Source organism: Psittacula echo, assembly GCF_963264785.1.
Source record: "Psittacula echo genome assembly, chromosome: 1".
NCBI lineage: Eukaryota > Metazoa > Chordata > Aves > Psittaciformes > Psittacidae > Psittacula > Psittacula echo.
The window spans coordinates 104,064,767-104,077,518 of record NC_137735.1 but is presented as its reverse complement, the minus strand read 5'-3'; the positions used below and the strand labels follow the sequence as shown (position 1 = coordinate 104,077,518).

Sequence of the window (12,752 nt, the reverse complement as noted above, 5' to 3'; positions counted from 1 at the left end):
AGGAAAGGACAGCTGCATGCTGGAAAAGAAGATGATCACCTCAGCCTGCCACCCATTACTGAAGATGGAAGAAACAGCAGTGTGATAGCTAGGACACTGCAAAGGAACCCATGGGGTCTCAGCTGAGGTGGTGTGTGCTACTGTCACTGTTTATAAATGGTTGTTTGGTTTTACTGGGGTTCTCCCACTGGAAAAATAGCACTACAAATATCCTCCCATTTCAGGAAACCACCCTGAGAACAAAGCTGCCTGTGTCTGACATGCACACAGACACCCTTGAGAAAAAAACCCCACATGCAAGTACCCTCACTGTGACAAACACAGTGCTGCAGGGCCCTGTACAGTACCTTGCTTTTGGGTGGAGGGCTGTTTGTGCTCTTGTCTGTGTGGATGCTGGTAGGGGATACAGCAGCACCAAGGTTACCCTGGGGTATGCCAGGTATCTTGCCTCCTGGAGACACTTGCATTGCAGCAAGTTGGGCAGCATACAACTGCTGTAAAAACAAACAAATGGGGGAGGGGAGAAGAGAGGAGAGACATCGTCAGTAAATAAATAATTTTCCCAGAAATTCTTCTGCTGCAGATGACATATTTTCCTTCTGATGGGTATTTTTTATTTAGCACACTGGTATATTTCAAAACAAGAATTGTCATCTCAGCTTTTGTGACTCCTTCCTCAGGGGACGAATGACAGATGTCACCATGAGAAATGTCCCAGCTTCCCTGTGTGTCCAGGGATTCAAAACAAGGAACAAAACCTCATCGTCATGGTTTCTGTGAGCCACTGAGCAATCTTGCTTTTCCTGAGACTACTTAAGCATTAACAGCATCTCCAGTGATCATATGCATTGACCCCTGTGAAATTCACATGATGTTTGATACGATGATCTCTGTGCTACCACTTTATGTTTCTTTATTTTACTTGCTATATTTTTCTTGTTTGCACAGGCTGTAAGTTGTTCACGACAGGAATGCCAAAATTTTGTTTAGCACTTACTGTGACAGTCCACTCTCAGTTGGGTTCTGGGAACCACTACAGTCAATATAAATACATACAAATGGATAGTAATGTACTGTCCATTAGCAACTAGAAGCTCCAATTAGACTAAGAACCCTTTCTATGAAACAGGTATTTCAGTATTAGCATGTGAATACTTATAATCACAGTCATCTGTTTAAAGTAAAGCACTACAGTAAGAGTATAATGGACAGAGGTCAAAAGCAGAGAGAAAACAGGCAAACTGGCAGTGTCTGGAAGCTCCCCTGACCTGCAAAAAAAAAGTGAAGAAAATAAACATGATGGGCAGGACAAGCAACAATTGCTGCTATTTTGCAAACAGAGAGGAATTTAGGTGAAGCCTAACAGAAGTCAGATGCCTGAGAAAGCAGGTAATATAGTAAAAAAGGCTTTACCTCCCTGCTCACAATATCAGTTTCAAAGGCCGATGCTATGTATTATTTGTGTTGTGCAGTACATTTGTAATGTGCAACACTGAATGATAGTGCTCTCTGCCAGCAGGTGCTAACAGACCTTCTGAGATGGGATAACACACAGGAACGTTGTACTGGATGTGACAACAAGGGGGCTTCAATATGACTAGTCGAAGGGTCATGTTAGTGGTGCTTAGTTGCTTTGCTTCGCTTCTGCTATTTTAGTTAATTGCGTATGCTGATAAAAGAACAAAGGTCAGGCACCAGACTGGAGGGCACAAAGAAATGCTAAACCAAACCAACAAGTTTTAAAGAGGAGAATGGGGATTTGTTAAAGGAGTATTCAACATGGAGCTGTGTAAAAGGTAGAGAGACACTGTTAATGTGAGTTCAGAGTATATAAACCCTGTAGCATACACTTAACTTGATCAAATGGGCAAGATCTACTGCTCTGAGTCTTGGACAACCCCAGACATTGTCCTGCGGTTCCCTGTACAAACTCTTCCCTTCACTGGTGCACAATCCTAGCCCTTTCACATAATTAAAAGTAACCTATTTCTGTTCTTTCAGGTGTAATCAGGCACCAAGTTCTTACTTATTTCTTTTTTACTCTTTCTATTCTTTTCAGTTTTGAATCCTTTTTATTTCTTTTCTCTACATTGATCACTGCTTGTTCCTTATTTTTCTGTACTTCTTAATCGCCATTTATCTATCCCTTTCTGTTTAGTCTCCCTCTCTTTCCCCATCATCCGTTCATTCATCTGTTTTGTCCTTGCCTCTCCCTCAAATTTATTTATTCATTTATTCTATGTGTTACCCCCAGTGAGTCTGACCCAAATAGATGCAAATCAGCTACAGATAAAAGTCATCAAAAACAATCCAGCCACAAATCAGTCACAGATTCAAATGCATGTATTTATCAGTTGAAGTTCATATCCATTCATTCTTTCAAAAGACTAAATCCAGCAGGGAGCAAGGAACAAGGGTCTGTGTGAACCAGAGAAGAACTGTAGCAGGCAGTTCAAGGAAAACCAAGCCAGCTTCATGTATGAATTAATACATCAGAAGGGCAATAGTTGTTTAAGAAATAGGATCCATGTCTAGGAAACAGCTTAAACATAATTGGACTTTGGTGATGACACAACAGATCTAGGAAAAGCTTTTTCTTTTCTTTTGCTCCCTATTGAAAAAAAATGGTAAAACATATCCAGGCAATTATGGGAAAAAGACAAAAGAAAGTCAAATAGCCACTGAGCAGGAAAGGTTCAAGCTTGCTGCTAAGCTGCAGATTACCTATTAGAGAATATACCTAGTCCACACGTAAAGGTAAAAATAACATAGCCAGTTTGGGCACTTAGCAGTCCTGAACCAACTGGAGATCACTGACAGGCCATACAGGAAGCCACCTGTGGAGGACTGAGCCTCTCAGAAATTTCTGTGAGCCTTTGAGGAAGACTTTTAAAACAGAATCCTTGGAAATGGAAACAGAATGGGAAGAGAGAGAAATCTCTACCTCAAACACTGCTCTCAACCTTCAGTTGTGGTCCAAAGAGTAAAACACAAGAACTAGACTATATGAAATACATGCAGAACACGGTGTCTAAGAATGTGTAGCATCTAACACCCATTTAGTGGTCACTGCAAAATACGTTGGAAGTCATGGCTCTTCCTTACAGTATTGTTATCAATCATCTTTTTGGCACTGCATCCAAAGTAGATGATGACTAAACAAGCACGGGGAATGAATTTCCCTATGCAACAGCTCTGGTGAAAGCCATATTTTTAAGTCATAAATGGAATATATGGAATTTCAAATGTTTGCCTTACTCTAAGTTCACGGACAGATACACCTCAAGAGAGTGAAGCACAAAGTATAGTGTGCATTAATCTGTAAGGAGGGGTCTAAAGCTATAAAGCCTTCATTCATACTTCGTACAAACTTCTGTTCTGTTATCAGATTTAACATACCACCTCTTATTTAATTCATTTTGAGAGTTATAAACAAACATTAAATAAAACCTTGTAAGAGGCCCCTTGTTAGAGTACCCTCTTAAAAAGTCCCTTCTTGCAACAGAAACCAACTATTCTATGAAAAGCAACATCAGGCACAGCTCTAAGATGAAAACCATGTAGTTTATGAACTTGCAAGAGTCTGAATCCTATTTAACGAGTAAGATTGTTCCTGCATTTCCCCTCTATTTCTAAAAATGGGCAGAAATATACAGCATGCAGCACATTCCTCAGACTGTCGATATTTTTGAGCTTTGACATTATTGAACTTGTCTATTCTTATTTAGTTGTTTTAGGACATGGCGACCTTTAGATTATACCCAAGGAAAGGGCAATGGCGTGACCAAGTGCTGTGAAATCAAGACAGCTAAATGACAACAAATTATGTATTCATTTCATAGACAAACTCAACTCCAACAAAAGAACATTTCTACCCCTGCTTCCCCAACAGAGTTTCAAATTCTGGGACATTGTATGAGTTGACTCAGTTGAAACATTAAATCATCACCTAAAATGCACCCTTATACTTTTCAAAGTAATGAAACTTAGACCTCAAAAAGCACCAATTAAAATGATATTACTCTGTATCACTGCTGTAATACACTGTTCTTGAGCCTTTAATTTGTATCTCAAACACAGACTCCTGAATTCCTGCTACCTTTCACTAACCTAAAGGCTCAATCTCAAATGCCAGTACTCAAGTTCATTTTGCTGCACTACAACTCATACAAGAATTTCAGTCCATAGGGTTTTGACTAGTTTATTGTGACCAAGGCAATCACTTGAAATCAGTGAAGCACCACAGCTTTAGACAAGTTTATTTTTGCTATACATAATGAACAAGTGTAATATTCTAAATTTATAAGAAGGCAGAACTGGCTTCTGAAAAAGAAAACAAACAATTAAAAAGTAACATCTATTGTTTGTTTATAACTAAATTACTATGTTTCAGCTCCCCTGCCCATGTGCAATATTGCATGCCTTGTTAATGTTTTGTCGTTAACCTTTTATGAAAACCTCTATGGAAGCAAAATCCTCAGAACTAAAGCACAATGTGATACACTTTTAAATGAACAGGAGGTATAGGGTTTTTTTTTTATGTTGCTCCCCTGTTCTTAAGCTATTAAACAAAAATTCCCCCTCCTCCCTAGGTCATCACCTAAACTATTTATAATTCTTCCGATATATTAAGCAGAAGTATTCAGCTGAACTCTCCAAATGGACTAGCTCTAACAGCTCTTGGCTTGATGACTCTCTACTACATCAATAGCAAAGCCTTAAGGTTAGACCAGCTTTGAAAACTTTCCCCTTGGGCATTGTTGTTACACGTTAACAATGCTCATTACTGCTTTGAGGGTACACTAAAAATGAATTCTTGTTCTATTAATATAGAAAATGAGAATGAGATTTAATAGCAATTTTAAAAAAGGGTTGAACAAAGCATTAGCAATTACATAGGCAGAGATAGTTGATTCAAACATCTATAGGCATTTGGATTAAAGTATTATTTCTTTTTAAAATACTTTTATTAGTGAACAATAGAGATTAAGAGCTGTTATTAAAAAAACCAGAGAGAGATAGAGACAGGTGGCACTGGAGACTGAATCAGTTATTTCAATAAACTTGTTTCTGATATAAACTAGTTTTTCAGTGGAGTTACCACAGCAATGAATTCACAAACCACTGTGCCTAAATGTCTGAACTGTTGACTGATCCAACACTTCAATTTCTTTGTCATTCTGAGACCCATCATTAAAAATATACACATGAATGGCCCTGTTCTTTGATGTTTTGCATAATCTGGGGGGGGGGAGAAAATGGTATAAATTGAGATTCTCTCATTCAGAATACACTAATTGCATTTTCTTTACCTCAAAATTTATGCTTATATAAGGCATGCAAAGTGTTTGATTACAGTAGAAAGAATTAATTTTGGATCTGTTAATTTCCTTTTTTATTTTAAAACAGGACACAAGGGATTGGAAAGAAAAAGGAATTCACTTAAAACAAACATTTGACATGCATCTGTCATGGTTTAAGCCCAGCCGGTAACTCAGAACCACGCAGCCACTCACTCCCTCCCCCCTTTTTTCTTCCCCCCGTCCCTGGCGGGATAGGGAGGAGAATTGAAAGAATGTAACTCCCACAGGTTGAGATAAGAACAGTCCAGTAATTAAGTTATAATACAAAACTACTACTGCTACCACCAGTAATAATAATAATGATAAGGGGAATAACAAGGGGAGAGAATACAACTGCTCACCAGCCGCCAGCTGATACCCAGCTCGAGCTGAGCAGCGACTGGTCCTTTCCAGTAACTCCCCCCAGTTTATATACTGGGCATGATGTGATGGGGTATGGAATACCCCTTTGGCCAGTTTGGGTCAGGTGTCCTGTCTCTGCTTCCTCTTGGCTTCTTGTGCCCCACCTCACTGGCAGAGCATGACAGACTGAAGAGTCCTTGATTGGGGTAAACATTACTTAGCAACAACTAAAAACTCTAATGTGTTATCAGCATTGTTCTCAGATTAAAGTTGAATACACAGCACTGCACCAGCTACTAGGAAGGAGAAAAATGACTGCTACAGCTGAACCCAGGACAATATCCTACTGTAGGATTATTTTTTAAAGGTAGTGGCAACATAGATAAAAACTACAGAAATCAGAATTCAAGCTGCCCTCTGTAGCAATTAATGGCAGTGCTTTCTTGATCTACCTTGAAAGAAGTTCTTCGTTTAACTCTTCATTACATATCTGAAAGGTTGAAATGCCAGATTTTCATTTTTTCTGTGTCTAAGTTTCCTTCAAAGATAGTCAAACATTTCAAAGGGACTCACTAATTTGTACATTCAAAACTTCAGCAAGGGCTTTAAAGTTCCATTTGTTTGCACCAACTGGGAGATTTTCAGAAAACAAAGATAATATGTGAACAGAAATTCAAACAGTTCCTTTAAAACTGTGCCCAAAGGTAATTTTATTCAGCTTCAGTGCTGAAGTTTGCTAGCTTTCACTTTGGGCTAATTTCAGATAAGAACAATATACTTAAAGATCCTGAGATGCACTTAAGAGTATTTTGGTTTATTTTGGGTTTATTTTATTTTAATTTTTTGCTTAGAATTCTGAACAGAGTTGGATAATTATTACTGATTTACCTAATGTATGTCCTTATCACACCCATTTCCTAAAAGAAATTGACTTGGCTCCCAGTGCTGAGGTATGCATACGTCCCACAGACACTCTTTCAGGAAGGAGACCTTACCTAACTAGCTTTTCCTTTACTCCCCAAGCAAAAAATAGCATGCTGGATGAATTCACCTCAAAATTGTGGACCACACAAAGACTAGAGAAGATACACTAAAGGTTGAAAAACTACATTGTTCTTTCCCATGGCCACAGAAACCAGCTAACTTCCTTTGAAAACTCTCATCCTAGCTTTGCTCTGTATTTAGCCCAAGGGAGAAAAGCAGGTAAGTATATCATGAATCAAGGAACAATTACAAGTATTTGAAAGTTAAGACTGAGCAAATTAATGATACGCAATATGCTGCTTTTAATCAGAGAGCATGGGTAAATCAGAGAGCATTGGTAACACTTGGAGGAACTGCCTAGAGAAATTGTGGATTTTGATTCATGGTGTTTTAGTCAAGATCAGATGTGTTTCTGGAATATGCGCTTTAAACAAAGAGTTTATTATGCCAGCTGATTTTTTTTACATCTTGTTTTGTCAGACTAGACAACCTAGTAGTCTCTCTAGCCTTAGAAACCCTAAGCCTTAGAAAGAAACATTAAGAAAAACAAGTTCTCATTAGAAAAACTGTAAAGCATTCACAAACAGAACAAGGCTACATTTATATATATTTCTTGCATGCAGGTTACAAGCACAGCCTTGTAACCACCATCTCTCTCATATTAGAAAAACATCACTTTTAGAATCAATAACCACAAGTCTCCATAAAATATGACTCTGGTAGCAGATCTCAAGGGTTCCAGGCTCGCAGGCCTTATTCCTGAGAATAATCTCACTGTAGCCAACAGGACTGCTTTGCCTGTGCCAGGCTGAATGCACTAGTTCTTTCCTCATTTGGAACTTGTATGCTATGACCAACTGGGGATCCTTGACATCCAGAAATAAGGCTGGAGTCCAGATCACTGAAAACCTGAATGAGTTTTAAGTCTGCATTTGAAATAATAAAGACTTCTATCATCCACAGTACATCCACATCAATGCCTGTTTTGCTTGTAAAACAGTAAATAAAGTAAAATCTGTAGGTACAATTTATGGTAGCTCTGAATTTTGTTAGAAACTAATGTGATTTCGATGGATAGGACAATCATTTTAGCTGGAGTACAACTATGTTTTAATTTATAGATGTGTCTATAGGAAACACACACTAACTATAATACTCTACCTACAAACGTTAAGAAATTCAGTTTTCCCTGAAAAGCAGTCTTTAATTCTGTCAATGGATAAATGCTATTCAAATATTAGCAAGGTCAGAATCAGCACCCCTGACATAAACTGACTGTTCCTGGTGAAACAGGAAGACTGTAGGAAAATCCTGATTAGAACCTAGACCTCATGGCTCCTTTGTCCCATGCCTTAACAAGAAGACAATCCTTCTACAGGATGTAACTTCAGGAACTTATCAATAGACACTTCCTATCAGGGGCTAATAAGATCTGTTAGTTTCTGTGATAAAATATCATTGTAAACTGTGTATTTAAGATTGTCTCCTCTTTACAAATGAAGAGTCTTTAACTGGAAAACTGCCCAACTGGCCTACATATCCATACATACCATGTTCACACCATATGACAGTAATTGAAACAGAGCGACTATATGGAATGCATATTGGAGGGGAAACTTGATAATGGCTTCTGGAAAAAGCTTGTTGGATGAAATGTTGCAGATGAACAGTGTCCCCTTCAAGGAAAGTAATTAATATTGTACATATTTAAAAAAAAATATAATCTGGCAACCGCTTATTCCTATAGTTTGCTGTGCAGCACCAGAATATAAAGTATTTTTGTCACCATTACTGTTATTTATTTTTATGCCAAGGGAACTTCTTTTGTTAGAAAAAAATATAGATTAAAATCTCTAAAGTAAGGACATACTTTTGACAGCATACTCTTTAAGAAGTGTACAGTAAGATGAGCAGTGGTAATGTAGAAGACCAACAAAACCAGGGATGTGTAACTTAAGAGGGGGCATTTATTCGTAAGCTGCGTACCCTTTATCACTGATTATTCTGTAATAAAGAATAGAGCTGACTATTATGTAATGAAGTGTTTGTATGAAAGTTCCACGTGGAGACTTTTGTCACAGTACAGCCTTTCCACATTAGAAGCCTGAATTCAGTAAGGTGGCCCAGACAGTATACTCTTGTAGGAAAAAGCTCACTACTGCCTATTTGTTTACCACAAGTATGTTTCCCAAGAACTTATTTTTTGATATATCCAGATTTTTGGCAACTAGCTCAGAGCACCTGACTCCAGTAAGTGTAATTTCCCATTTGAGAGAACAAAATTCTGTGAGTGGCCATTTGACAAAACACTTATTTCGTATTACATTGCTTTACTTGACTGGTACTGTATATAATCATTCATTGTTATCCATTAAGTGACTAGAGTAGTTAATAAGCAAACCCTGGCAGCAGAATTACTGTAAATAAGGTTCTATATATTTCAGATTGCTGAGCTATAATTAAGGCATTTCACTATTTTATACACATCTCCTCAAGTGATTCTTTCTCCAGTTTTTATTTATAGATTTTCTGTTTGCATTTTAAGTTGTTGTATTCAACAGGAAATTAAGTCAGGGAAACTCTGTGTCTGCTTTAGGACTGATACTGAATTAATCACTTCAAATCTGAATATTCTGTTTCTCCTGGAGTTAAGTGCAGAGCTCATAGTAGAAAAATAAAGGTCAACTGAATTTCTTATTTTGAGAACATGGATTTGCTCACTTGAATGCTGATATGGTATCAGGTTCTTGTATCTTGATGATGGTAAGATTGTGCCTCTTCTTCTTCAGGAATATAGTGAAATAGGTATTCAGCAGTACATGTGGACCACAGCACTCAGCCTGCTCCAGAAACTCTTATGTGACAAGCTGTGATAACAACAGAGTTCTAAAATATTGAAGTTCCTCCTTAAAGATTGCAGAAGAATGGTAACCACCTACCAGAAGCAAGTATCATATTACAAAATTATTGTGTGTGGGAGGGGACAAGAAACAAATTAAACAACAAAATAAGTTGAAAAAATTTCACTTGGATATTTTTCCCAGCGCATTTCCTAAAACTCCCAAATGTTTATATCTTCATTTGTTAATTATGATATCAAACAGTGAAATGAGAAACATATTCTTTCTAGTCTGGTTTCCTCTTGACATTAGGAGTATTTCTGAAGCTGGAGTACCATGCAATTGTATCTGTTGTCCTTGGAACTACAAATTAACATTGTTCCTTGGTTATCTGACATGTACAGGAGCTCAGTGACATCTACTCAGCTCATTCAAAAGCTTAATTTGCTCTTTGAACTGAGTTGTATTATGTGGTAAAGGATCTGGATAAAAGGCACAGGAGGCAGCGTGACGAACTCTTAGTCCATCATAAGAGACTTTCAACAGAGCTCACTTTCACAGGCTAGAGAGCCACAGCTACTCTCTTCCACTTAGGGCAGAGAGGAAAGAATGTGACATTTGTGCCTTACAGGGGAACTAAGGACTGCATCTGAGCTGCTTCCCTTGTGCCAAGCCTCCCTGAAAAGAACACATAAAGGAGGAAATACAGGCAGAAGACTACTGAAAGGGAGAGACCAGTGATGGATAGACCATCAGAGCTGCAGAAGAAAACGTACTTATTCTGAGAGCTAAACGAAACCAAATTGATTCCTAGAACAGTTCTGAAGAGGTTTTTTCCCCTTCCCTTTTTCCTTAGCTGGGAATACTAATAAGATGTGACACATGGCATCTTTATTTAGCTGCAGCAGTTATTTTATTTTTGGGGGTGGAGAAAGTAGAGCAAGGTTAGTATTTTGGGGGAGAAGAATGTCAGTCATGCAGTCTAGCTTTCCAGTTTAAGGGTTTCTGTACTGCAGAAAACTTTCAAACAAGTTCTATCAGAGTTCAACAACAATCGGTTTACCTCTCATGTAATGGCTGTTCGTGATCATTGCCTTACATGGTCATTACTTCAGGTCCTGCAGAAAGCTAACAAGCCCTGTCTTGACCTATGGGATCCCATTGTGAAGTCATCATACCAATACAGGACATCAGTTCTCCTTCCCAGCAGCACACTGTGATCCTTTTCCATAAGAGCAAGAATAAACAACAAGAACTGCGGAAAGCTCCAGAGCTCCAGCTCACATGTACTTTTCCTTTGGGTTTTACCCACAAGGAATCCTTTCTTCTTCTAAGTTTGTGGTTTAGGTATTAGTAAGACAAAGCTTGCAGAAAAGGTCCAAGTCACCAGACCTGGGGAAACTGTAATTCCAACCAAGGACATAGAAGTTGGCCCAACTTTGATCTAGAATACTTTGAGCCTCACTGAATCAGAGCAAATTTGATTTGTCTTCCAAACCAGCAATCAGCTGAGTTTCACTCTGATCAGACTCCTCCTAATGTTTTCAACATTCAGTCCTATCCCCTTTAAACTCAAATAAGTCCCTCACTTTAAACTAGCCCCTATCCTGTAAGCTAGATAACACAGATGCTTAAAAAACCAAATGCATCTTTCTTGAATTGTAATGATTTGTAACAGGCTACAAAGAGGAGATGCTAGAGTACGTGGAGGAGAGTGCCACTACTTGTTACCAGAATTGCTGAGGAGACCTGAGAAAGTAGAAAACTACTCAATTAATTTCATTATTTTGGAGTCTGCTTCATTGTATAAAAGTCTCTCTTTAACAAAATGATGTAGCAGAAACAACTCAATAGCTGTTAAATCTTTTTGTTCTGTGATTTTACGATAAAAATAGGTGTGGTCTGTAAAACTCCCCCTCCAATTGACCCTATAAAACTCCAGAGAGCCTGAAACCTCTGTGAAGCTTTGGCAAACTTCTCAGGAAATAATATAAGAAGCTGCTTTCTGGTTCGTCTCATTATTTCCATGCTTACACTGATGTAATGGGAAGAGTGACACTTCGCATATTCCATTAGGACATACACAGAAGTTTAATTCTTAATTCTTAGAGACTTTGTTCCCCCAAAAGTGGTCCCTGAAAACATCTAAAACCCCTCAGGATTTAGTTTTTGACTCTTACTACAATGAAACCGCAAACACTAAGGTCCAATGACACTACATGGTCAGACTTTCAGCCCACACATAAAAAGACTCAAATCTACCCTGAAACTCACGCCAAAATGCCTCGTTTGGCACATGCTGTACTTGAGGCTTAAGAAGCTGTAGGCACAGTAACATGATTGAAGGTCACACGCTATGCATCACCCAAGCACAAGAAGAGCTTATACAGTGAACTTTGGAACTTTCCATTCAGCTAAGAGGAACACGATGGCTGCTTGTAGTTTTACCTGTCCAAACATATAACAGAGAGCTGAGCTTTCTACCTTTTAGTGTCAAACTGACCAGGAAAATGCAACCTTCTCCATTTTCCTCCACTGCCACCTTTCCATCTGCATTAAAGCTGTGAAATCCCACACTCTTCCAGCTTGTCTGGCTACCCAGTGGAAGAGTCCACTCTCTCCTTTAACTCTTCATCATTTTGCTCTATGTATACATGGGGTGAATGCAGAAATACGTCTCTCTGAACTTCTGTCTCTCAGGCAAAAAGGATGCCATTCACTGGCAACAGAGCTGCAACTTCTTATCTCTTAAAGGATTTACATAGCCACATATTCTACAACCAGTGACGTGCACTATATTAACACTATTTAACTAGTAACAAGCTTTATAATCCATTACAACATCTGATCCATGACTATGTATTAAAGTTCATTTTCACAAATTTTTTTGAGGCATTGAGTAAATGTTTTTAAAAAGACATTAAAAATGTAGACTCTTGAGTGAAAACAATGCTTTTCAAAAAATGCCCCCTTCCCGCTGATTTTCAGAATGGATGTTTTTATAACATAAAGGTGGATTTGTTTGTCCAAAACCATTAAATACTGAAATTACTCTACATGCTTAGGAGACATTTTTCAATTGTTCATAATGTGGCTGAGTTATAAAAAGAGCTAATCTGTATTTTCTATTGTTCATCTGGAAATTTGGATCAGGAGGGAAAAAAAGTCAATTTTTATGTTTAGAAAGCAGTATCAAGAACAACAATTTTCAGTTCAAAACAAC

At 38.2% G+C, this 12,752-nt stretch overlaps 1 protein-coding gene across 7 annotated transcripts in view; it reads right to left on the bottom strand.

Moving 5' to 3' along the window:
* SOX5 (SRY-box transcription factor 5) overlaps nucleotides 1-12,752 on the bottom strand; it is a gene marked incomplete at its 5' end in the record, with an annotated part of 294,566 nt that overhangs the window by 57,169 nt on the left and 224,645 nt on the right. For all 7 annotated transcript variants that reach the window (XM_080632861.1, XM_080632860.1, XM_080632862.1 and 4 more), the window contains one exon: nucleotides 348-494. In XM_080632861.1, coding sequence (XP_080488987.1) covers nucleotides 348-494 — 147 coding nt within the window. The remainder of the gene's footprint in view (nucleotides 1-347; nucleotides 495-12,752) is intronic.